The sequence below is a fragment of the Hoplias malabaricus genome, chromosome 10, assembly GCF_029633855.1.
Source record: "Hoplias malabaricus isolate fHopMal1 chromosome 10, fHopMal1.hap1, whole genome shotgun sequence".
Classification (NCBI taxonomy): domain Eukaryota; kingdom Metazoa; phylum Chordata; class Actinopteri; order Characiformes; family Erythrinidae; genus Hoplias; species Hoplias malabaricus.
The window spans coordinates 10,646,412-10,673,756 of NC_089809.1; the positions used below are offsets into that span (position 1 = coordinate 10,646,412).

A 27,345-nucleotide genomic window follows, 5' to 3' on the forward strand; every position below is an offset into this window, starting at 1 on the left:
GAAGAAGAAAAAGTGAATAATGGAGGATTTTCTGACTCTAGGTTGTTTTGGAGATAGTAGAGTACTCCCAGCTCATTAAGGGTTTTTGCGCAGTCAGCCGAGTCTTTGCCAAGAGTCAACTCTTCCAGCTGCAGAGCTCTCCGACGCAGCAGGGTGAAACCATACTGTAAACATACACACAACCACAGTTGCACAAGGGTGCACATACACAACATAAAAATGTATACAAACCCCTAATGTTTAGCATTCCTCTTAATTACAATGGCTCTTACAAATGAGCCTCTGGGAGGGGGCTTTTCGGTGATCACAAAATATTATATGATACATGTGATAGCCATGTACAATTAATTTACACAAACACACACACATTATATATATATATATATATATATATATATATATATATATATATATATACACATACATACATACACACACACACTTTTTTTTACTAAATTTCTTTGACTTGACTGTCTATGTTAAAGCAGAATTCAATTCAATTCAATTAAAGCTATAGAAATATAATTAATTAAAGATATAAACATAGTCATTGAATGGTTTGATGAGAAACATTCCATCCTATAGGAACAGATGTCTGAACATTTTAATGCCTCTAAATGTTGTCATACAGGTAAATTTTAAATTAAATGGTTATTAATATGCTGCATGACACCTTTTTTTAGTTGTTAAATAAAAAAAACTATATATATATATATATATATATATATATATATATATATATATATATATATATATATATGTATATATTCCTGACATTTTTTATTTACGTCACTGTAATCTAAAGAAAACTTTCAGATTTGCTTCTGTTTAACCATCACAAATAATCCATATAAAAACTACGACAATATATGACAGTTTTTGTGTTATAGACACTGCAAAGCCAAAGAAATTATTAACCATTTGGCATCAAAACATTCTCAATGACTTTGTTCATTTCTCAGTTAATTAATAATATAGGCATTTTGGAGTGTGTAGAATTAAAATTAAAATGATCTTAGTATTAATACACCTCATATATGGATTACAAGTGGAGAGAATATATTTTAAAACAACATATGATGGGTTTATTAATAATAAAGAAATTTTCTCTCACCATATGGCCTTTTTGTCGAGCCATTTTCTGTCTAATCTTGACAGACCTCTTCCTCAGCTTCTCAGCCTGTTCATACCTAATGACCAAAAGTTCAGTTTAATCAATGATCAGCATCTCAAACTTTTATATTTTAAATGAAGTAAGTAGATGTACTTGTTTTGTTTCTGGTAGAGGAGTGAGAGGGAGTCTAGTTCTCGCGCTACACTGCAGTGTTCAGCACCGTAGGCATTCTCGCAGATATCCAGAGCCTGTTTGTACAGCTGCTCAGCATTCCCAAATTTCCTACACTGCACGTACACTCCAGCGAGCTGGTGAAGAGACTGGGCCACACTGGGATGATCTGGGTCCAGAGCGGTCTCACGGATTTCCAGAGAGCGCTGCAAGGGGGCAACCGCCTGGTGAGACACACATACAGACTGAAGTTTTTGTAAAAGAGTAGCTAGATGACTTCTATATTCAAGCATCAGCTTCACAAAAATAAATAAATAAAAACAAGATGAACGGGAAATAATGCTTTTTTTAGGTTTAATCACAAATGAGGGATAAAAAATCAGGTTGTATTTGATTTGCTTTTTGTACCGTACACACTAAAGGACTTTAAAAATCATCTGACCGCTGTACATTTAACATAACTCGTTTTTCATTGTTTCTGCCTTCCGCACTACATGGTGGATTGGCAACTTGGAGTCACAAATTATAAGGTCTTTCAGCAGGAGGAATGCTTTGTCCTTTGGCCTCTAACAAAATTGTTGTGAACGCACACATGAGAATTGATGTAATCCTAAATACAGAGAATACACTGATTTGCAGTGAAAAGCACATATAAGAAAAAATGTGAAGGTGTGTACCTGACTGAGAAGCCCTAGATCCTTTAGGAATCGTCCAAGGGTCTCATACAGGTTGGCGAGTCTGCTCATACTCTCTTCACTCTCACAGCTCCGCTCAAACTCCTTAAGGGCATCAAAATATTCAGCTGCCATTGACACCTTGTCCTTCCCCACAAACTGCCAGTATGCCAGGAGTTCTGAGAAATGGCCTCTGAGAACACACAACAAATGTATGTACTTTATATATAAAGAGATTTTTCTTACAGACTTGAAACTTTTCCTTTCCACAAAGAACTTGTTTTGGCCAAGGGTAGTTAAAAATACTTGAAAGACCCTTTATATCCAGTTTATATCCCACTATATCCAAACAGTGGGACAATATGTGAAAGCAGTGATTAGTAAATTCAGTTTAATTGTCCACACATTCACCATAACTTTCTGCATGTGGTGTGTCTGATGAGTTGGTGACTGGGCTTTAACTAGAACTATTCACACCTTACCTGCTTCAGACTATTCTTTAACACAGCTTTTAACACAGATAGAAACGGCATGATAGACCACTCTAAACTCATTGTAACTCTCTTTGGTGATATTATGCACAGTTAAGCCTTGGATACACTACGACTTTTAAAGTCTGAGAAGATTATAAACAGACTGGGTGTCTGTATATACAGTGGTATGAAAGTTTGGGCACCCCTGATAATTATCATGATTTTCATGTATAAATCATTGGTTGTTCAGATCAGCAATTTCTGTTAAATATATCATATAGCAGACGAACACAGTGATATTTGAGAAGTGAAATAAAGTTTATAGGAATTACAGAAAGTGTACAATAATTATTTAAACAAAATTAGGCAGGTGCATAAATGTGGGCACCCTTGTCGTTGTATTGATTTATTTAGCACTAATTATTGGAACACAAAATTTGTTTTGTAAGCTCATTGACCCCTGACCTACATACACAGGTGAATCCCATTATGAGAAAGGGTTAAGGTGGCCAACTGCAAGTTTTTCTCCTATTTGCATCTTCTCTGAAGAGTGGCAACATGGACTCCAAGACAAACATTTGCTATCCACAGTAAAATTTGGTGGTGGTTTCATCATGCTATGGGGCTGTGCGGCCAGTGCAGGTACTGGGAATCTTGTTAAAGTTGAGGGTCACATGGATACCAGTCATTATCAGCAGATTCTTGAGAATAATATTCAAGAATCAGTGACAAAGTTGAAGTTGCACCAGGACTGGATACTTCAACAAGACAACAACCCTAAACACTGCTCAAAATCTACTAAGGCATTCATGCGGAAGAACAAGAACAAAGTTCTGGAAAGGCCATCTCAGCCCCCAGACCTGAATATTATTGAAAATCTGTGGGATTATTTAAAGCAGGCTGCTCATGCTCGAAAAACATTAAACCTATCTGAAATGGAGATGTTTTGTCCAGAAGAATGGTCCCAAATACCTTCAGCTAGAATCCAGACTCTCATTGGAAGCTATAGGAGGCGTTTAGAGGCTGCTATTTCTGCGAAAGAGGACCTTCTAAATATTGATGTAATTTTTCTGTTGGGGTGCTCAAATTTATGCACCTGTCTAATTTTGTTTAAATATTATTGCACACTTTCTGTAAATCCTATAAACTTCATTTCACTTCTCAAATATCACTGTGTTCATCTGCTATATGATATATTTAGCTGAAATTGATGATCTGAACAACCAATGATTTATAAAAGAAAATCCTCAAAATTATCACAGGTGCCCAAACATTTTCATACCACTGTAAATGTTTTTTTCAGATTTGGGGATAATACACGACCCCCAACTCCTGAAAAAACACACATCTTGGATTCCCTAGGACATACAGTTAAACTTAGATGTACATCTCGTTGTGGTTATTGTTTGTGCTGCTGTGTGTGTACATCCAGGAGGAAAAAAAGGCAAAGTGTCTGGGTCGTGGATGTGAAGATGTGGTCAGCGCCATCTCTACATACTGCATAAGAAACTTTCATAACTTCTAATGTAAATTAATGTGATCTATACTGTCCGTCCCTCCAGTATCTTGGAGATTCACTGTAAAGTTATTTTGGTATGCTTTTGATTGGACAGCAATGATACATGGGTTGAAAGTCTTACAGTGTTTTACCATTTATTTCCTGTGCTTCAGCCCCCATAATATCCAAGTTACACACTCAGATGTATTGATAAAAGTAAACACACCTTTTGTAAAGATTCTGTGAAACAAACAGATTGAGTAGACTGAGCTGTAGTTTACTCCTGTCCTCCTGCTGCTGTAGTAACCATGGCAATTCGTCAGCAACACGCCACGTCACACTGTTTTGGCTGTGAACACACACACAAACACACATTTTAGATATCTCAATGTGAGATCATGTCACCATTTACCAACATTTACACTAAAAATATGGTCTCTGTGCTGTAATGGGAGGGGTACTCAGAGTTACCTAGTATCATTAGTTAGATCTAGTCTAGTAGCCCACCATAGTTGAGTTCAGCGCTGACTTTGGGTTAAATTTATACATATTGGCCCAGAGAAATTGAATTCTACTTGCACACCTGTACAACAGTACTTAGCACTAAAGGGTTCAACTAGGATAATGTGCCAATTCATATCTGGGCATACACACATACATATATTCATTCATATACACACTCAAACCAAGACAGTTTCTCAGTAGCCACTTCACCTAAACTCCATGTTTTTGGATGAAAGGAGGAAACCGGAGATCCTGGAGGAAACCCACACCGACACAGAGAGAACATGGGAACTCCACCCAGATGCAACTTGAACCCAAGATCCCAGCGCTGAGAAGCTAACATGCTAAACACCAAGCAACTGTGCTGCACACATTATATCTGCTTTGTGTGTGTGTGTGTGTGTGTGTGTGGCAACCAACAAATTAATTCATTTTCTTTAACCACTTCATGTGAGTGGGGGTAGCAGTGGGTCTGGAACCTACCTGGAATCACAGAGCGAAAGGCAGGAACATAAATTGGACAGGGTGACAGACCATCACAGAGCACCACACGCACACATATCTATGGAACATTTCACACAGCCAATCCTTCTACCAACATGTGTTTTTAGATTTTCAAATAAACAGAGAGAACCAGGAGGAAATCTACACAGACAAAGATTGAACACACCAAGATCATCACAGAGAGGGATCTGAGGTGAGGACTGAACCTGCAACCTCAGGTTCTCTGGAGCTGTGCTGCAGCAATTCTACATGCAGTGCCGCCTGTACTAGCATTGCTGATGTTCATTTTCTAAAATCTATTAATAGAAGAACTTAAACTAGACTTCCCATAATCCAGCCTTGCATGGCCATCTATCTACAGTGGAAAAAAGACACACTACTGTTCAAAGATTTGCAAACCATTGTGGAAAAACAACCAAGTTGAATAATATCCATTAACAAGCATGAAATGAAATTGAACACTCTGGAGAAACAGCTCAGGAGCCTAGAGTCACCATGCGCAATTACAAGATAATGTGTTATAAAGCCTCCTAGGATTAGGCTATGAAGCAGTGAACAAAGTGCAGCTCGGTCAAATATGCTAGGCTTCCTCTCTCTTTGCCTACAGCAGGAAAATGGCAAAAAGCTCCCAAAATGTTCATGAAAATCATGAAAAGATATTAGGATATTGTTTTTTTTCCTGCTCCACAGGTGGGCAAAATTGATTTATTTTTACTTGTTCAGATTATTTAGGTAGGAACCCACTCTACATTTGGGAGACTAACAACTATATGGAAGTAAACAGACCTAAGTGCTACAAAACTAAAAGAGTTGAAACTTGAGTTACAAACACATTTCTGTAGTAATTCAAACTGAATAAAAACCTAACCTAAGTCTCAGAGATTCTGAATGTAAACAAACCAGAGAGAACTGTTTTCCCACAATCGTAGACATTTCCTTTAATACCCATGATTTCATACGGAATGTTGGTTGACAATGTGCATAAATAAGCATCTCACCTGAGCTGCTGGCTGAAATAGTGAATGAGTTTCTCTCTGTACAATGTGCAACATCTCCCTCCATCTAGAAACTCCTGCATTACAGCCTCACATGCCTGCAGACAGCACAGAGTAAAATTAAACATAAATTCACATACAAAAGAACTATCTAACTATTAATCTAACCATTACTATAAATCTAAAGGATTAAATACAGTTCTCAAAAGAAATAATCCTTTCATTCAACTGTCCTATATTGTTTGTTTGTCTCTGTGTAAAAAAAACCTTGTATCTAAAAAAAATTTACAGATGAAAGAAAAACATTCACAAATTCCAGTGTAAATTAATGTCAACTGTTAGCCCCCCACCCCATACAAGCAGTTTTTGAAACAATTTTTATTTGTCCATTTAAAGATTCACACAATGTAAAGGGCAGCTACTGCTTTCAAACAAAAAGGAGATATGAGGTTCTGACATCAACCAAATTTCCATTAAAGTATATTTTTGCTGTATGGGTTAGGATGTGAAACCAAATACACTGACCAGCTTCAACATTTCAACACAGTCCACACTGCCAACCACACACACACACACACACACACACACACACACACACACACACATGCACACAGACAAGCTCGCACACACACAGAAACACACACACACACACACATGCACACAGACAAGCTCGCACACACTCAGAAACACACACACACACGAACTTCCGCTGCTGAGGTTAAAGAACTTGATCTTTTCTGTTTCATTAAGGTTATTTCTGCAATACAGCTTAAGATTTGAAACTGATTATGGTGAAAGGAAGTGGAACTAAAATAAATCTACCACCAACATGGACACATTTCATTATATATTTAAATGATTAGCTCATGTGGTGCTACAGCAAACATAAAAAATTGGTATATAATTTAATACATCACTAAAAAGTACAAATGCAACGATGATATACTGCTGAAAGTACATTCAACACTCGTTAGTAGCCCAAAGTAAAACATAACATACATGCCATGACTTGGTCCGCCTTTGGCTCAACGTACCTAATGTACCAAAGGCAAAGCTTCCCCTGAAAACACACACCCACTAAACATGTCAACTGAGTTGATTCAGGCATGTGTGGGCAGAAAAATCACCACACTCTGTTGGACAAATTAAGGACTGGAGTTGTGCATCCCTGCCATGCACCATGTCCTTCTATATAATCACTATATAAACACTTGCATCATACCACCATTAAACATTTTGCTCAGCGACCATGAACAAAACTGCTATCTTTATTATTATCTATTGCCAATATCTGCTTTTAATATGGCAGTTCACTGTAGAGGGCTACTGCCCTTATACAGCCTTATATTGTGAAATCAATCATCTATTAATGTTCCTAATTTTAAATGATATACTTGCCTATTCAAATAGGAACTGTTTTGTATGTACATGTTGTAAAATCCGGAATTTAATGATTCTTTGAAATGTTATGAAAAATAGCCATTATAACGACACCCAGTGAATGTATCAGAGATTCTAGACTAAACATGGTCATTGCCATGTTCCACTGTTCATTGGAAATTGTAAAAAATGATAAGTAATCACATAATATCAAAAACAATGTTAGGAATTTTTGTCATAAAATCACTTACTGCTCATTTCATTTATTCATTCATTCATTCATTCATTCATTATCTGTAACCGCTTATCCAATTCAGGGTCGCGGTGGGTCCAGAACCTACCTGGAATCATTGGGCGCAAGGCGGGAATACACCCTGGAGGGGGCGCCAGTCCTTCACAGGGTGACACACACACACAGACATTCACTCACACCTACGGACACTTTTTTTGAGTCTCATTTCATTTAACTTAATCAATTTTTATTAACTGATTAATCTTATGTTTTTATGTTTTACGAACATTTTGAGCTCTGTCTCTCTCATGCTGTGTCACACACAGAAATACACAAAGTGAAGCTAAGGACCTGCAGATGTTGGAAGCGAATGAGTCCACAGCTTAAGGTAATAATGAGCAGCCGGTCCAGACTGCAGAGCAGAGAGGAGAGGGCTGGGAAACTCAGCTCCGGAAACATCTCCAACACTTCTGATTCACTTATACCATTATGACTGGCACATACAAGGCACAATAACTAGAGGAGGAGGATGACAGATATTAGTATACAAACACACACATATTCTTGGTTCCTGATTAAGGTTTGATTCCCAGCAGACAAAGCTGTTTATAAGCTACATTAGAAAAAATATTTACAATGGGTGATCTTATAAGTTATCAAACAAATTATAAAACATGACTGGTAAAGACGTCTTGAAGGGAAGGGGGGGGGGGGGTTACAGCATAAAGCATAGGTGGAAATGGATAGGTTTTTGTAGCTTTTATTCTAATATTTTATACACAACCTATAAATAATTACATTTAGTTCATGCACATGCTTTACAATGGACTATACTAAAAAAATTATCTAATATTTATCTACAAACCCTATTTGTAAATGTTGGGACATTTTGAAAAGTGCAATAAAAACAAGAATTATTGTTTTACAAAGATAATATTTCTGTTTTCACTGACCAACACTAATTTATTCATTCATTATCTGCAATTTAGGGTCACGGTGGGTCCGGAGCCTAGCCGGAGGGGGCGCCAGTCCTTCACAGGGTGACACATTTGACCAACACTAATTGTATGTTGTAAATATACACTAATTTTAAAATGGTTTTATGCTACACAGTTAAAGAGTAAAGGTTTAAAAAAAAAAAAAAAAATATATATATATATATATATATATATATATATATATATATATATATATATATATATAAAATGAAAAAATAATAATGGAGCAGTATTATTCCCAAGTCAGTAGAAAAAACGTTAAATAAATCAATACATTTCTAAAATCTGAAAAGTGGATATCTAATCAGAGCTTACATTTCCATGATATTTCAGGCAATGTGAAATGAACTTGGGCACAGAAAACCCAGTGGCATTTCTGCAAAAGACTGATGTATATCTTCCTCCCTGTGTAATAGAGTTTCACGTTATGTTTCTTGATGCAGCACCAGGCTGTTTTAAGTAACAGTGGTTTTGAAAAAACTCCCAAGCCCACATGACTATATTCTGCACAGTAGGGTCATAGATTCTCACGCAATGTGAGGGCATGATGGACACATTCAACAAAGGTTGACAGGTGTTGCTTTACACAGGCAGAATTCTACAGATTCCTTAACCTTTTTCACAGTATTACAAGACAGATTATGAAAGACATGCAATTCTTTGTAATCTTGTGTTGAGAACTTATGCTTTTGAAGTGTTTGACAATAAAAAAAAAATTTTTTTGGGTGCTAAATGCATCAAATTCCAAATTTTTCTCAGATTTCAGTCAGATTCCTGTTCTTAATGCATTTCTAAAATGTCCCAACCTTTTTAAAATTGGGGTTACCATAAACAAAGCTTATTGGATTGAGATTTGAGATCCCTGTTTTGGCCTAAAATAACCATGGAAAATAGGCTTGATTAATGTGATTTTGTCCATTTCAACCCAAGCAAAATATTCTGCTTAAATGGAAGGTGACTGTGAATGGCACAACATATGTTACATACTACAGCTGTTTAGATGTTCTTACCTCTTTCATTACTTTTTTTTCTCTGTCTGTATAAAGGGGCTCTAGTGCCATCTTCAGGCTGAGTCTGTACAAAGCCACAGTGTCGAGACATGACACACACTGATTTAGAGTCTTCTCCAATGACCAGCTGGATCTAGAGCTGAGACACAGTTCAAGATGAAGACCACATCACATTCATGTAATTACTTTGTTCAAAAATAAGGAAAACTATGCTACAATCAACTGTAACACCATCAGGAAATTTGAAAAATTTTGCATATCTCCTAGGACTGCAATTTTTATGATCACACTTAGAAAGAAGCAATTAATTAATTCATAAAACAATACATTGCTAATACATGCTAGTCCATGTCAGCATTTGCTAACTGACATAAAAGAATTGACAGTAAGCATTCTCCTCCAAGCATGCTGAGTACTAGGAACCATTGTCTGTCACCATCAATGCTTAGCACTGCCTGAGAGGAGGAGAACTTACTTGTGAATGCAATTTGGGAATTAAATGGTGTATAATTAATAAACAAATAAGGAATTTTCAGTACAATTTCCACCTCGTTTCTTGATTGTTTTATGCAGCAGATGCCATATCAGTGGCTAAACAGGTCATGAACACATTTGTACTGAACTCACTGTGTGAGGATTCTGGCCATCAGTGAGACATACAGAGCATTGCATGTGGAGGCAGAACGGCAATGTCTTTCCAATTTCTTCTCCTATATCAGAGCAATGGAGAAGTTTTCAGGCCTCACAGCCATTTTTCAGAATCACAGCAAAACAACAAACTAGTTCTTAAAATATTAAAGCAGATATACAGTGTTGCCTGCATTCCAAAATTAGTTGGTGGCTATAAGCCTGCTTTATTTTCATAGAATCTTTTATGAATTTCAGTTTTTGTTGGAATAAGCACTTTTCATTTTCATAAACTTTTACTAAATATTTATACCTATACACACCTGGTCCTTTGAGAGTTTGGTGTCAGTGTTTACACAGAGAGTGTTGATGACATTTTTCACTTCTCTGTGGTTGAGTGGGTCCAAATGCAATGTGGGCCAAAGCCTGAAAGGAAATGGAGAAAATAAGCTGAAATACAATCAATTAAATATAAAAATCACACTCATATAAATGTACTTATAGGTCTTTATATGATTGCGTGTAAGAGAATTAATGTATTGGGGAAGTCTGAATAACATTGCTATTACCTCCACGCTTGTGGGCAGGTCTCTACATTGACTGAAACCAGTACTCTGACATTAGGAGGAAGAGGATCAATCAGCCACTTCATATGCCGCTCTGCATTCTGGGAAATAAAACATAGACCATTAGCAATATCACACAAAACAAAATAAACTAAAAGAAGACATTACCATTATAAATGGCCAGATACAAACTTTGAGTAGACTTAGAGGCTTACAAATACTCAGTTAACTCAGGAAATATAAGGACAAGGAATACAAAAGCAAATAAACAATTAATTGTAAATAAATTGTTGTGCCAACAACATAAGAGGCACATTACAAATTTATCCCAGTTAATTTTAACCTGTATTTGGTCAATGGAGTCAATGACAATGATAATGTTGCCATGGTGACGTGCAGAGAGTCTCTCCAGCCACCGGGGGAATTCCTCCAGGACCTTGCAGGGATCCATAGACAAGCCAGAGATGGACCAGAAATGCTGCAAAAGCTACAGAATGACAAGCAGCAGCACTTTAGTAGCAGCAGAATTGGAACAATCAACTCTGATGAAGCAAATAAAGCAACTTCAAATAAATACATTAAAAGAAAAATGCATTTTATAAGGTATATGCATTGGCAAGGAACACCACCTTATTGATATCCTATTTCAGAATAATTGATGTGCAGGTGTCTGTGAATTTAAGTGCATTTTATTATGAATTTAAGTTGATGCAACGAGTGTGTGCAGTCTTATTTTGGAGACTAACACACCATCCTTTTTAAGTTTATTAATTTATGGCAGCCTGACCTTACAGAGTGTTAAAATTAACATCTGTTTGTGTGTGTTAGTTAGACCTTCACAGTGAGGCGCTTGATGATGAGGACAGGTTCCGCACTGGTGGAGAGAGGGCGGCCCACAAAGTGATAGAGGATCAGGGTGTTTGGGGAGTGTTTCTGCTGTAGCTCTATCCTGCAACAAATTTATTTTACAAGGTTTCACATCTCTAACAAAGGCTCATTGGGTCTAATTCACAAATAGTGACTATGCACAAACTTGTTTTGAAGCAAACACTAGTGCTTAGCAAAGTGCAGTGGCTTACACCACAGTCCTACATACTGCAGACTAAGGTTTGATTTGATATATCTGATTTAACACCCAAAATCTGGTTCCATTGACTAGTCTAAGTGCTCCGTATTGTGCCCAACTGTGCATACAGTTGGCCTCAGGCACAGTACATGTCAGTGTGGGCCCTAACCATGCCATTAAATGAGAATGTATTATCAATGCTCCAATACTCATTATAAACACACACAGTATGAATTTAATACAGCAAGCGGTAAAACAGAATGGGTTTCGATTCCTGATACTGTTCTGTAAAATATTTAGGTGGTGGTCAGGATGTAATAATTTGGCTGACTTGTTGTGCAAAAAGTTCTTAAATAAAAGCTTGTAAAGTGTCATTGATCTCATTAATGCAGAGGTATGTCATTGTATACAATATATGTTAAAATTTGAAAAACAAATAAATAAATTGCTGCTACTGCAACAATAATAAAAAAAAACAAGTCTCTTTTGTGACAGTATGTGTGAAATGACAAAGCTTTATACTTTATGCACAGAAGCGAAATATACCATTTAGCAAGTAGGAGAGATTTGCCTGATCCAGGTCCTCCTGATACCAGCAGAGGAGGAGTTGGAGGAGGAGCAGCCACCATGTCATTCAGTCCATTAATATACTGAATAAAAAGAGAAACAAATTGATGCATTGAAAGTTATATTGTTCTATATACCACTATACAGCAGCAGGCAACATGACAAACATTTAATGAGATTAATTAGCCCTATTTAACTGGATTAAGAACATTATGGGAAACACTGAATAAAAATCACATGCCAGAATATTTATGGCATTTTTTTTCATGCAAGCACTTGTGTTATGTTTGGGTCATCATAAGTATCTGTAGTGCATTGTCCATAATCACAGAACATAATCTAACTCTACTTACAAAATAATCAAATTATAACAGAAAGCAAAAGGTCAATCTGAATTCTAAGTATAAATTCTTAATATGCAGAATGTGATTTAAAATGCAAAACTGAATCTACAGGGTGATCCATTTATATGGATACACCTTAATAAAATGGGAATGGTTGGTGATATTAACTTCCTGTTTGTTGCACATTAGTATATGGGAAGGGGGAAAATTTTCAAGATGGGTGGTGAACATTTTGAAGTCAGCCATTTTGGATCCAACATTTGCTTTTCAATGGGAAGAGGGTCATGTGACACATCAAACTTATTGGAAATGTCACAAGAAAAACAACGATGTGCTTGGTTTTAATGTAACTTTACGAGTTATTTACAAGTTTCTGACCACGTATAAAATGTGTTCAAAGTGTTGCCCATTGTGTTGGATTGTGAATGCAACCCTCCTCTCCCACTCTTCACACACTGATAGCAACACCACAGGACAAATGCTAGCACAGGCTTCCACGCTCCGTAGGTTCAGGTGCTGCACATCTTGATGGTATGGTGTGGTATATGGGGTACAAAGATAGTGGGACCATTCTTCATCGCATATCACTGGATATGCAAAATTGTGTGAATTGTGTTTCCCTCTTTATGCACTGAAGCTGGCACATTCCCTGAGTTTTTCCAGCAAGACGGTGCACCACCACATTATAGGTGTCAGGTCCGAGCATTCCTAGATGAACAGTTTCCTGGAAAGTGGATTGGTCGTCCTGGGACAGTTGAATGGCCCCCAAGGTCTCCCGATCTGACCCCCTTAGACTTTTATCTTTGGGATCATCTGAAGGCAATTGTCTATGCTGTGAAAATACTAACATTATAGATGTTATATGTCTCACCCTATCTTACTAGCTTTACCTAGTACGAGCTAGAATTGGGTGGTATAACAGTAATACCATATACCAGTATTTAAAAAATGTGGACAGAATCTCATAATGAGGGCGGTATTTATGACAGGTGTATGGTATGTCAAATTTGTATGTCCCACAGGGGGCGCTGTGGGAGCTCACTGACTGGAAATGAAAAAGTAGCCCATCGCATTTGTGTTTAGTGCTGAGAGAGAGAGGAAGTAAGCTGAAAACAGACAAAATACCCTTCAGTAAACACTTCACTTGACTTTGTGCTCACAGGTATGAGACTTTATCTGCTAAATATGTGTGTTCTGAGCCTCAATTCGCTGGAAATAAAACGTGGATACTGCACATTCTTAGTAGGTGCCATGTGTTTATCCGCATACTTTGTTCCAGCACAGCATATAATGGACACAGAGTTATCACAACTTGTCACAGCCCCTTAACTACCTTACACTTTATTTGTCATAAAATTCATGCATAGAGCTGAATGAATACAGTAAATTAGAGTCAGTAAATGATACAATGTCTTAAATAACTGAGAATGATGTAAGCGGTGATATAGGGAAAAACCTTTTGGAAGCTGAGGTTGGCTGCAGCACTGCAGATGTGCTGGTAAGCTTCGGTCTGCTCCTGTTCATCATGAAGATCCCACAGAACATCTCCAGAATCTGCTTCCTCTCTCTCTTCCACCATTCCACTCTCCTCCAGCTCCAAACCCAACAACTCCTATGCACAGAGTGAGAATTAATCCCAATGCCCTTGCCATAAGCCATCTACAACAGACTTGATTATGTTGTTTCTAACCTAGGATGGCATACTGTGTTTTAGCAAAAATAGACAACAAGCAGCTGTCAAGAGGGCTACTTCCACTACTTTCAGATATACAATTTTTTCGAAATTACAGACAACATCCAGGTTTCAAGATATCTCTTACTGCTGTTGGTAGAAAGGCAATGTAAGTTTTAATAGTAACATGAGATTATACAGTGTCAGAAATCACATATCCAAGTCTATTATATTGTATTTACCAGCATAACACAGCTGAGGAAAATGTAAAATGATTTTTAAATTCTTAAACAGTATTAAATTGGCTGCAATAGGCTTTGGTAGTTTTTGACACAATAAAATCTAACTTAGTGTATCCAATGGAATGTGTACCTGTTTAATAATCTTCTCTAGCTGAGCATAAATCAGCACTGCACCATCCTCTGTGGAGCCAGCATGATCAACAACCTGCACACCAATAATACAGTCACAAAATAATGTAAATATAATTCAGTATATAACACATCAGATAGAACATATTTTTCATTTTAACATCATGATAAAATTGTGAATGTGATTCATGTGTTACCCAGGAAAAAGACATTTCTTTGTGCTTTATAACGTGCATGAAAATCAATTCACTTAATATCATGTATTAATATTAATATATTTCAAATAATACAAACACACTGAAAGTCTGAATTGGTTATATAAGTCTTGAGATATATTCAAGGCCTTTGTAACACTTCTTAAAGATTCATGGGAACCTTAGGATTCATAGGAAAACCTATCTGATGTTCTGTCAGACAATTGGCCCTTGTTTGTCTGTGAAATGCACAACACTGAAACTTTGGTTGATTTTATCTCAATGAATTAATTAACTTAGCTGCAGGGAAAATATAACCTGTGAAATTACAATTAACATGCTTCATGATACAAGTCATTTTTATGAAATACCCTAATCCATGCAGGATGCTGCAATTTGCATTCACACAATATGCAATTTAATAGTACTGATATATCAAATACATTTTTGTCAGAACAAAAACATTCGTAATATAGTGACTTTTCGGAAGAAATGGTGGGGGGAGTAAACATTTTCGGCTTTCAGTATAAATGAGCAATCTGACAAATTTGACAAGAAAAAGAGGCAAATAATTTACATGTAAGTGATTATTTATTTATACATTTTCTCAACTCGTATGAATGGAGTTTCTCTTTTATAACTCAGCCTTTTTCCCCCTATTGGAAGCCTACCAAGGTGCTTATTAAGTGTCTTATCATCTGAAAGCTTGCAGCGTGCTCCTTGCTGCTCTTCTTCTTCAGGCCATCAGCTCTATTCAGTCATGTTCCCTTCACTGCCTTTTATTAGCTGTTCACATCTGGTTTATAGCCCTGTTGCTCACCTGCAAAGCCAAGAATGCACCAGCCCTTCCCTACATGAATGCAATAGTCAATAACTTACTATTCAAGCTGTATGAAGACAAGCATCAAGACCGACTCCAAGTCTGAACAGCAGAGTCTCTGGCTATTTTTCAAATGCCAAGTGAATACATTTATTAGTGAAGTTTTTAAACAATCACTAATATTTCAATCACAAAAATGGCTTTAATAATATTAAAATATCTTGCACTGCACTTATGTTTATCTTGCACTTCTACAATTCTAAGTACCAGCATAGATTCCTGTACTAGTATTTTGTTTGCATTTGTACGGGCTAGAATTAATTATCTGACTAGATAACAAAATACTACTTCTATAGGTAATTTGTCCCTCTGGATAAAAGTGTCAGCTAAGTATCATATGTACAAACAAGTATCTGTGATTTGTTCAATAAGAGTGAAAATGTATAGAATATCAATTAGCAATTTTGAAATCTTTCTGCTATTCCATTTACCATGTACATTTTCACACACAAAACATTTAAAATACCACAATAAATGTGATAATATGATTATGCCTTACACCTTACAATCAGATATGACCATATGCAACTTTGATGAATGTGAGCATTTTTGTCCTAAGCTTTATGAGCAGGATGAGTATTTTCAAATATCACGATCTCCCCTACCTTAACCTTAGCGGTCCTATCTGCATTGTTGACCCGCTCCAGCAACTCTCTGGTGGCTGGACTGAGACTGGATGCTCCCTCACACTCTCCTTTTCTCTCTCCAGTCTTCAGATACAGCAGCAGGGGACGAGAGTCTGGAGACTTCACAAATGCCTCCTCAACATCTTCCACCACACAACTACAGTGACAAGAGCACAAGTTTGATCCTGAGGGAACACTGCCTGTCACATTTGAGCATTTTCACTTCTTTCAATACACCACTTGAAAAAATAGTTTTGATTGTTATTGATTGTTGAGCCAAAATGAGCAGAAAAAGGAATAATATGCAGGAAAACAAAGGCTCAGTCTCAGTAAAAAAGGTACGGTAGATGTACATTATCGGTCACTAAAGTTACCAACAGTGTACATATACCTTTAAAAAGATACAGCAGTGGATTTAGAGTCCAGTTGGGTTGCCTAAAGGTAAATTACATTCCCTTCTCCAGAAGGAAATATGAATATTTGTAATCCTTCATTATAGAACTGTGTAAAATAAATGAAAAAATGTAAATACTGGGGATGAAATCTACAGTTATAAAAGAATATGGTACAATTATGTTCCCTAATTAAACACACTGAATATGTACCCTTGAGGGTACCACCACCAATGTGAATACAGTCAATCTGAACAGAGCGTAATGCAGCCTTCTCAAACATGGTGCTTTTGACATCTGTTAGTTGCCCAGTTTTTACTCACGACTCTCAGAAAAAGAAAAATGAAACAATTGGGAAATTGCAACTGACTGATGCAACAATCTAAGCACAGGCTCTATGACTGAAATTGCAAATCTGACCCCTGCTGATGTCCAAATCATCTGAGGCCAGGAGTCAAACAGAGCACAACTGGCCTTTCTCTCTGGGTAAGTAGGATGGCTCTCCATCTCCCTCATAAATTCAGGATGATGTTATCTACAATTATCAGGGTAAATATTACCCAAGTATGTAAAATTCAGCAAAAAAGAGAAACAATGCATTAATCATGCAGATGTCTTTTCTCGGTAGAAGAGGTACACAATAATTTTCTCTCAGAAAAATCACCACGTGTATTATGACCTTGATTATATGGCTACACAACCGACCTGGATACAGAAGACTTCAGTAGCAGAACACACACAGAGCTCCTCTCAATCTCCATCTTGCGGTCTTCAGCATACAAAGCAGCCTTCTCCTCAGGAAAACAAACATTCAGGTAGAAATGACCCAAACTCTCACAAAACCTCTTCAACCCAGGAGAATGAGTCTGGGGAGACAGGGAAAGAACACATAGGGTACTTTTCTATTAAATAATATATAATCTGTTAAAATGTTTTTCCAGTGCATGGTATTGGCTCCACACAGCTCAACGTGATTCTCCCTTGTCACTTTCCCACTACCACAGTTCCCCCACAAAATGAAGCCTGTAATGCGAAAAAAACCTGTCTGTAATGGTAACTGCAAGCTTTAAAAAAACACAACAACAGCGGCAGTAACTTTAAGCCTCTTTACTCATACTGTATTCAAGTATTGTTTTTGTTTTTTTGGACTGAACGTGTCAGATAAAAACAAACGTGACTGCTGCTGTAATATCCTATCTGTGCTGGAGGTCTGCATTTCATGGTGATTCTCTGGCCAGTCAGCGCTCTGCAACGTTACATATCACATTTAATACCTACTCAGCTTGCTTGGAACCAGAGCAAGCTGAAACTAAAAAATATCTGCTTTCAGAGACAAGGTACTAGATTTGCATTATGGAAAAAAAAAAAAAAAAGCAAAACCAATCTGGTACCGTTCATTCATTATCTGTAACCAATTCAGGGTCGCGGTGGGTCTGGAGCCTACAAAGAATCATGGGGTGCAAGGCATGAACACACCCTGCAGGGTGCGCCAGTCCTTCGCAGAACAACACACACACATTCACTCACACCTACAGACACTTTTGAGACACCAATCCATCAACCATAGTGTATTTTTGGACCGTGGGTGGAAACTGGAACACCTGGAGAAAACTCCTCACAGATAGTCAAGCGGTGCGTGACTTGAACTTGAACCGGAGCAGGTCCCTGAAGCTGTGTGACTGCAACACTACCACCGTGCTGCCCCCAATCCTGTACCATGCATTGGAAAAGCCATTACAATCACCACATCTCCTCCCTCAAAATAATTAATAACAGCATGCACCTAATATTTTATGTGTACATAGTCAAGTATTTCTAATCAAATGCTACATATTTTTGCAATTTTATCCCTTTTGTTGTTGGAGTGATTCTGTTGTTTTTGTGCACATTCACACAGTGGAATATAGATATCACCCAACTAAAAAAATCAGTCTGAATGATCTTAATAAGCAGTGACAATATTGTGATATGATATTGGGTTATGTAAAAACAGATCTGGCATTAGTCTTTACAGGCAACATAAACAACATCCAACACAAGAGATCTACTCTCTAATATTGTGGTATTTTCCTCTTCTATTAAAAAAGATCTGTGTTTAAAAAGGTGTTTCACACTGAAACAATCCAAAATTAATCGTATTTATACTACTGTGATTGAGAAACACTCCTAATAATATTATTTATTCATAAGGAGCTAGAGGAGATATACAGCATGAATTTAATGTCTGAGGCAATACAGGCACTAAAAGATTGGGAAGGAGCAATGTATAGTATTTGAGTACTATACATATACCCTAGTATATTGGGGTGCCTGAAATTCACTGCTGTGGCACTACCACACCACAGAGCAGACATGAAGGGACGTCTCAATAGATTGAGAAAATAACCCTAACACCTATGAGCACAGATTTAAAAACCCAAGTTTACACAGAATGCTGAGCCTGCTCTGGCCATGTACCAGCCCACTTTAACTCAGTGTATTGTACCTGTATAAAGGCTTGTAGTTCGGCTTTGGTCTCTTGGGTGTAGATGAGGTAACAACGAACTGTATTACTCCATAGAGCCTGAGACACATGAGGAGAGACCTGCAGCAAGCTGGCCACAGCTGCGTCCCAGTCATCTGATCAAGAAAAAAAAAAAAAAACCCATGTGGATTCTCAAAGGTCTGACCAATATATACAATTTGTGTCAACAGTTTTAATAATAAAAACTACAATAATAAATTGCATTTATTCAACCCAAAGTGCTACACACTAATGATGAAAACAATATAGAAATACAGAACTTAGATAGATAGATAGATAGATAGATAGATAGATAGATAGTTCTGTTCTGTACTATACTAAAAAAAAAAAAAAAAAAGACTGGATGGGAGACTCGAGTCAGGAGTGTATGTACATTACAATATTTAGCAAGTTAAATAGAAGTGGTAAGAAAATGTAAACAATTTGTCATGTGAACGTTTTGCTACAGGGTGTTCTTACCTCTACTGACATTGGCAAATGGGCCCTCCACGTCTATGAGGCTATGGGCAAACTCTGGTCCTCTGTGGGACTGCTGCAGCTGCATCATGCTACCCATAGAGGGCTCACTCCCCAACATACCTCCACTCCAGAACTCACACTGAGTCCCTGCATCTACACAGGGAAATAAAATAAATATATAAAAAATTGTTTGCTGATTTTAATCTTCCAAGCAGCAAGACTAGAAGCTATGAAGTCACCATATTCGATGTCTACAATCAGCTAGAGATGTATAATGCCCCCAGGCACTGAGCTGTGAATCAGAGGAGTTCCGTTTCAGGATGAACTGTAATGGCTTTTGTAATTTCCAAATAATAATCCAACATCTGCACCTGACTTGACTGATGCTCTCATGGCTAAAAGCCATCAACTCTTCACAAATACATTCAAACATCTCATCCAAAGTCTGGCAAAAAATGGTGGAAGCTGTTACTGCAAAAGAAAGTGGACAAAATGTCCATTAATACTAATAATTTCAGAAGAAATGATAAATGTACAGTCATTTATCATGTACAGTCATAAGTGTCACTGCCATGTCCAGGGACCTGGGGGTTGTAGGTTTGAGCCCTGCTTCGAGTGACGGTCTGAGCTTGGTGTGTTTCCGTGTGGGTTTCCTCTCATGGTCCAAAAACCACATATTGGTTGGTGGACTGACAACTCAAAAGTGTCCATAGGTGTGAGTGTGTGTCGCCCTGAGAAGGAAAGGCGCCCCCTCCAGGGTGTGCTCCTGTCTTGCGCCCAGTTATTCTGGGTAGGGTCCGGACCCACAATGAATGAATGAATAAATTAACTCCCAGTTCTTTCTCTATACCTAAAACACAGGAAAAACTCAAGAGACACAGGTTGTTTTAGAATGTACATAAAATAGCTGGTTCCTTTTGGAAGATAGGATGATCTCTGGTTCCTATCACCATCTCTGCCTCTACAATTAACATTTTTACAACAAACCCTTCTGAATGATACCTCTCCTTACTCAATAATGGAATTCGGCAGAAATAAAAAAAAAGAGTGGCATTTCCTTTAAAATGTTATGAGCCATTTTGATTTCAATTCAGACCAGTCATTTTGCAAACAATGTTAGTCATTCGCATTTACATAACATTTACCAGAATGGAGATTAGATTTCATCTAGCTTTCTATCATCCAGCTATCAAAGAATCAAATCACGGGGCAGCCTCAAAAGGAACAGCACATGGAAGTTCCACGTTACAATTAGGAGAGTAGCACTAGAATCAGGATAAAGTAAGTGATTTGTGGTGGTAATATTTCATATCGCAGTGCTGAGCCCCATTAAAACACTGCACGAGAAATTCTTTCACACCACGTTGCACCGGTATATATAAAATTATGGCTCAAATGCCTGCTAACCCCCTTTGCCTCTTGCTGCCCTAAAGCCATGTAGTGGGTTGGAATGTGTATACCGGGGTGTAGTGTTTACTTTGGCAAAACAATGACGCAAGCAAAAATTGCAAAACCAACTTGAGTAGAAGTACAGAAGTACCGGTGGAGCCAAGTAAATTTATAATGAGCACCTCAAGAAAACGATGGCACAGTTCTAATTTTCTCTTTTTGATTCACTTGTGGTATAAAATCAACTTCAGTAAAAAAATTAAAAATAAAAAGCACTGAATGTCCTCCTAAAGAACTGTAATGGATTTGTTGCGAGGTGAGAGACATTTATAGGCCTCACTGGCAGCATTCATCAATTCAGTGACTTAATATAGTCAGAACTTAAGATGGGGAAATTATTCATAGATTTCCTGTAAGGTCTTTTGCAATGATGGACTTATTCTCACTTGTGATACTTGTGCGGTTGTCATCAGAGTCTGAGTCAGCAGGGTCATACAGCTGGATGCCCTGAGCCTGGAGCTGCTGTAGTTTGGACTCCAGATCACGCTTCGCTCGCAACAAATCTTGAATTTCCTTCTCCTTGGTCTCCCGGAAGATCTGCTCACCCAGTGGCAAAGAAGTAGTAAAGAATAAAAATGAGTTTAAGGTAAAGTTATCACAACAGCATGTTCTTTTCTTGCAGTTTTGATAAAGATGGTGTCACAAGTTAAACTTCTGCATAATCACACCACGTTTTGCACCTTAAACTGACGTTTAACTTTGTCTCTGTCATGTTCAAATGTGGCTGCTCTTTCCATGGCCTGGTACTTTGCCTCCAAAGCACTTTCCTTCTCCCTGAGAATCTTCTGGTAGGTCTTCTGCAATGCCTAAAATTGATACAATAAATAAATAAATCAAAGAAAGGCAACTGTGGCCATCAGACAAAACATTCATGTCAACCATGACACTTTTTTCTGCTTGCAGATGTTTCTTTTCTGAGTACATCTGACTGCTCCATGCAATAGCTTCTTTTTGGGGATGCCAAAATACACTTATCTTTAGTAAAGAGCTACATTACTACAAAATATAAATAAATCAATAAAAATTATGGAAAAAATTAATGGGGGAAAATTGTAATTAAGGAGCCAAATATCATACTGAAAATATGAGATGATTTAATGAAGTAAATTTAGTCAGGAAAGCAAAGAAACTCTTTTATAAACAACTTTAATATTAATTGTGTACTAAGGAAGCCTAATCTACGGACAAAAGTTTGCAAAATTTTGTTTCGGAACTCAAGGGTGCTAGCAGACTTGACAAAATGTCTGCTATGCTTTTTACCACTTCTGGAATCTATAGGTCGCTTTTATTTTTTACCAGTAATTTTTTATCTTGTTCCATCTTTAGGTGTCTAATAAAAGATGCTCCTCTTGTTTGATGTTTATGTACAAGTCGATAACTTTTCTTGCTTGAATTCTAAGCTTGATTTCTCAATGACAGGAAACAATGGGATTTTAAAAATATAATAATAAACAAATAAAAATATGCTATTGTGCCCTTTGATAAACAACTATATTCCAAACCATGACACTTTTTCCCTACTTTTTTTTCCCCTGAATGTCACTGGAAGTTCTGCAATAGGAGGTGATTAAGAGGTGAAAAATGAATTTGTAAAACACTATCAAGATACACACGACACTGTGACGATGCTTTGCCGAATCCTTAATAAGAAAACACAGGGTAGGTTGTGGTCAAGTGAGAATGAGGATGGGTGTAGATGGAAAAACCATGATTCTTTGGCATCTGGTGCATGATGGGAAATTTTATTAGAATAAGAACAGAAACGAACAAAAACTGAAATGAATATAAACGGTAGTCAAAACAGTAAACTCTCTTATACTCTCTTATATCTCTTAGACTCTTATACAGCACAGGTAAGTATAGCTCCAGGTCGCAAGACCATGGGACTCTTTAAGCTAGCTCCCCCTTGGACTCTGGTGAGAGTTCTCCCACTTGCCTCCCCTTCTACCTGTTACCCCTTCTTATATGATTGGCCCCACCCCTGGACTGAACCATGGAATCCCATGGAATACCACACAAGAAAAGGCTACACAGTTATCTGCACAAAAAAAAAAAAAAAAAAAAAAAAAAAAAAAAAAAAACCCAAATAATAATAATAAATATAGTCGCAATTCCCGGGGTCCAAGCTGGTATTCGCTGGTAGAAGAACAATGCGCTAGCATATGAGCTGTCCTGAGATAGTAGGGGCTTTTTGGGGAAGTTTGAGTAGTGTTTGTAAGGTGTTCCATGCTGTCCTGGCATCTCCTTGGAGGTGTAGCATGAGCTGGAGGAGTAGGGGATGACAGAGACAACATAGCGCACAGAAGTCACTCTGGAGTTGCACCCTAGTTTCTCACCCTAATGTTCAGGACCCACAAACAGCAGATATGATGTGGAGTTGCTTGTACTCGAGTATGTCATCAGTGGACACAGGACACTGTCTGCTGGCTATGTTTGGTTGTGGAGTATTCCCAGTCCAGCAGTGATGCTGAGGGATTTACACCTCCAACACCTGAGTCATACCTGCTGTATGGGTGTCCAGACCATTGAAGACCAGGGTGAAAGCAAGCAATCTTTGCAGAGCAAGAGCGTAGCATATGACATTTCCTGATACAGGAACCACACTTTGAGATAGATTTTGTAGTGCTTTAAAATATGATCCTTGGTGTTCTGGTCTCTCAGCAGAGCAGGAATTTAAGAGGGAGTGGTAGTGAATGAGTGGGTGAATTTCTGGTCTGCAGACAGGTGAGGGTTGGGCTTGGGGTACAGAGACAGCAGAGAGCACAGAACTCACTCTGGAATTTCACCCTGGATTCTGACCCAATGTTCAGGACCCCCACAAAGCAGAGATGATTTAAGTAGTATATTATTCTGAGAACTGCAGTGACACTGCCATTTTGGTGATAGCTCAGCGTGTGTAGCGCTCTTATGAGTGAATAAGACACAGCAGTGCTGCTGGAGATTTTAACACCAGTTTCCACTCACTGTTCACACTTGTAGATACACGTTTTGTTTTTTTTTAATCAAACTTATAGATATAAAGGCAGAGACTGTAGCTCATACATTCTCAGAACTCTACTGACACTGGCATTGTGGTTATATGTTTGTGTCTGTTGCGCTCTTATGAGTGAATCACACAGAGCAGTGCTGCTGGAGGTTTTAAAACCTTTGTCCACTCACTGTCCATAGTGTTACACACACCTACTCTGTTGGTCCACATCATAGAAATAAAGGCAGAGACAGTAGCTCATATATTTTCAGCATACCTGCTGTGTGTGTGTCCTGACCATTGTAGAACATGTGAAAAGGAGCAATGAAAGAATGCACAGGAAGAGGTGGACTGTAAATTTGGCTGTAAATTTAGATCTACAAAGTGCTGCTGTGGACAGTGGAGCTGATAACATGGACATTAAATGTAGAAATGAGGAGGTGGTTAGGGTTTATTGCTGAATATCTGCATTTCTTTGTCTGTGTTCTCTGGCCTTCTCTGACTGGCAGGGGGGAGGGGAGGGGGAGAGGTGACAGTCTGTATTCACTAGTAGAAGAAGAAAGCACTAGCATACGAGCTGTTCTGAGATAGAAGAGGATTTTTGGGGAAGTTTGTGTAGTGTTTGTAAGGTGGTCCTTGATGTTCTGGCATCTCTTTGGAGGTGTAGCGTGAGATGGAGGAGTAGCAGATGACAGAGACAGCATAGAGCACTGTAAGAAATTACAGCATGGACCCAAATGTGACTGGCTTAACTTGCTGCAATCAACAATATTAATATCATAATAAATGTTGTTGATTACTCAGTAATAAACTTCCTTTGATATTGATTAGGTCTTCTGGTCCCACAGTGAGAGCTGTTGTGGCTCTTCCTGCTTTGCCTGTTTATATACTAAATATGCCAAATGGTCAACCTATCTCTAGGAAGACACACTGGTTTAGAACATTTATTATGATATTACACAATGCAAAACGATGTTTGGCATAAAAGCAACACAGCTCATCCCCCTGAACACACCATCCCCACTGTCAAACATGGTGGTGGCAGCATCATGGTTTGGGTCTGCTTTTCGTCAGCAGGGACAGGGAAGATGGTCAAAATTGATGGGAAGATGGATGGGGCCATGTACAGGACCATTCTGGAAGAAGGACTCTGCAAGAGACCCGAGACTGGGACGGAGATTTATCTTCCAACAAGACAATGATCCAAAACTTAAAGCCAAATTTACAATGGAACGGTTCACAAATAAATGTATCCAGGTGTTGGAATGGCCAAGTCAAAGTCCAGACCTGAATCCAATCGAGAATCTGTGGAAAGAGCTGAAGACTGCTGTTCACAAACGCTCTTCATCCAACCTCACTGAGCTCAAGCTGTTTTGCAAGGAAGAATGGGCAAGAATTTCAGTCTCTCGATGTGCAAAACTGAGAGAAATACCCCAGGCGACTTGCAGCTGTAATTGCTGCAAAAGGTGGCGCTACAAAGTATTAACGCAAGGGGGCTAATAATATTGCACGCCCCACTTTTCAGTTTTTTATTTGTTAAAAAGGTTTGACACATCCAATAAATTTAATTGCACTTCATGATTGTGTCCCACTTGTTGTTGTATATCTTTATGTTTGAAGCCTGAAATGTGGCAAAAGGTTGAAAAGTTCAAGAATACTTTCGCAAGGCACTGTACATCCACAGAATATCTTTACCTGGTTTTGACCAAGACTCCCCCTCCCTATAAGCTAGCCATGGGCCCTACAGTACTCCTATAGGTGGGCTCTGTCCAATCAACCTCCCCTTACTCAATTTGCTAGCAAAGAGACAAATAAATATAAAGACTAATATAACACTCACATATACAGTCTCTAGTGATGGGCAACATTTGCCTCATCACAGGCACTCCGAACGGAAATAGCAGCAGAAGTTGAGCTTGCAAGACATGAATTTACATAACCAAATTAATCTTTAATATGGTTTTATCAAAGCTTGTGTACCCAGTATTTTCCAGAATGTTTTCAACAGTTTAGAGACAATTAGAAATTTATCTTCGACTAACTGAGCTGTAAGTGATCATAGGATTTTGCAGGAAACTTGCCTGCACTGACTATAGTGGAACTGAAGTAGAATGAAATATATATATATATATATATATATATCACACACATTCTGATACACATTATTAGCAGCAGTACTAATGCCGACCTACTTCAGTACTGGAAACCTTTAAGAGTACAGAAAGTGAATGTGATTTTTCCACCACGGCCTCATCCCTTCCCTTTTCCCTTCCTCAGGTGCAAACCTTAGTGAGAGCTAGAAAAACTCCACATCAGATCACAGTGACATTTAAATTAAATTATTTTGAATGATTCATTTAAGTGATCTGGACCTACGATTAAACTGATGCTATTTCACCTCGGGTACTTTGGTAGAGCACATTTATATCTCTCTCAGAGGTAAAATATGCAACAGAAGATTGCCAGTATAGTGGACATAGTGGCAAAATTAATTCTTTCACTGTCTGTAATAACTTAGTCAGTTCAGAGTCACATTGAGTCCGGAGCCTATACAGAATCACTGGACACAAGGCGGGAATACACCCTGGAGGGGGCTCCAGTCCTTCCACACTTACATCTATGGACACTTGAGTAGTCAATCCACCTACCAACGTGTGATTTTGGACCATAGGAGGAAACCGAAGCACCTGGAGGAAACCCAAGCGGACACCAGGAGAATAGGGGCAAAGTTACTTTTCTGAATATCTGTACGAAATATGATATATAAATAAAGTGCTCCGTTTCCTCCCATGGTCCAAAAACACACATTGGTATGTGGACTGGTGACTTAAAAGTGTCCCTTGGGGTGACTTTAGATATGAGTGAATGTGTAAGTTTGAGTCACCCTGCTAAGGACTGGCATCCCCTACAGTGATTCCATGTATGCTCCAGACACACAGTGAATCTGAACTGGATAAACGGTTACAGACAATGAATAAATGAATGAATAAAGTCGCTCCGTGAATTCATGTGACATTTAATATTTAAAAAAAGTATCCCTCTTAGCTGGAAGAGCCCACTTTGAATGTTCAAACCCTGTTAAACCCC

The 27,345-nt window shown here is 38.1% G+C and overlaps 1 protein-coding gene across 6 annotated transcripts in view; it reads right to left on the reverse strand.

Moving 5' to 3' along the window:
* The window catches only part of nphp3 (nephronophthisis 3), a 42,671-nt gene that overhangs the window by 9,694 nt on the left and 5,632 nt on the right, over nucleotides 1-27,345 (reverse strand). For 4 of the 6 annotated variants that reach the window (XM_066683473.1, XM_066683472.1, XM_066683476.1 and 1 more), the window contains 22 exons: nucleotides 21,971-22,096; nucleotides 21,677-21,827; nucleotides 19,842-19,994; nucleotides 19,344-19,477; nucleotides 17,564-17,724; nucleotides 16,446-16,623; nucleotides 14,768-14,842; nucleotides 14,180-14,335; nucleotides 12,359-12,462; nucleotides 11,581-11,695; nucleotides 11,090-11,233; nucleotides 10,750-10,847; nucleotides 10,504-10,606; nucleotides 10,181-10,263; nucleotides 9,554-9,692; nucleotides 7,897-8,061; nucleotides 5,937-6,031; nucleotides 4,157-4,279; nucleotides 1,963-2,152; nucleotides 1,268-1,509; nucleotides 1,115-1,190; nucleotides 37-164 (listed from right to left, as the gene is read on the reverse strand). In XM_066683473.1, coding sequence (XP_066539570.1) covers nucleotides 37-164; nucleotides 1,115-1,190; nucleotides 1,268-1,509; nucleotides 1,963-2,152; nucleotides 4,157-4,279; nucleotides 5,937-6,031; nucleotides 7,897-8,061; nucleotides 9,554-9,692; nucleotides 10,181-10,263; nucleotides 10,504-10,606; nucleotides 10,750-10,847; nucleotides 11,090-11,233; nucleotides 11,581-11,695; nucleotides 12,359-12,462; nucleotides 14,180-14,335; nucleotides 14,768-14,842; nucleotides 16,446-16,623; nucleotides 17,564-17,724; nucleotides 19,344-19,477; nucleotides 19,842-19,994; nucleotides 21,677-21,827; nucleotides 21,971-22,096 — 2,939 coding nt within the window. The remainder of the gene's footprint in view (nucleotides 1-36; nucleotides 165-1,114; nucleotides 1,191-1,267; nucleotides 1,510-1,962; nucleotides 2,153-4,156; nucleotides 4,280-5,936; nucleotides 6,032-7,896; nucleotides 8,062-9,553; nucleotides 9,693-10,180; nucleotides 10,264-10,503; nucleotides 10,607-10,749; nucleotides 10,848-11,089; nucleotides 11,234-11,580; nucleotides 11,696-12,358; nucleotides 12,463-14,179; nucleotides 14,336-14,767; nucleotides 14,843-16,445; nucleotides 16,624-17,563; nucleotides 17,725-19,343; nucleotides 19,478-19,841; nucleotides 19,995-21,676; nucleotides 21,828-21,970; nucleotides 22,097-27,345) is intronic. The other 2 variants (XM_066683477.1, XM_066683478.1) reach the window with 2 other exon arrangements.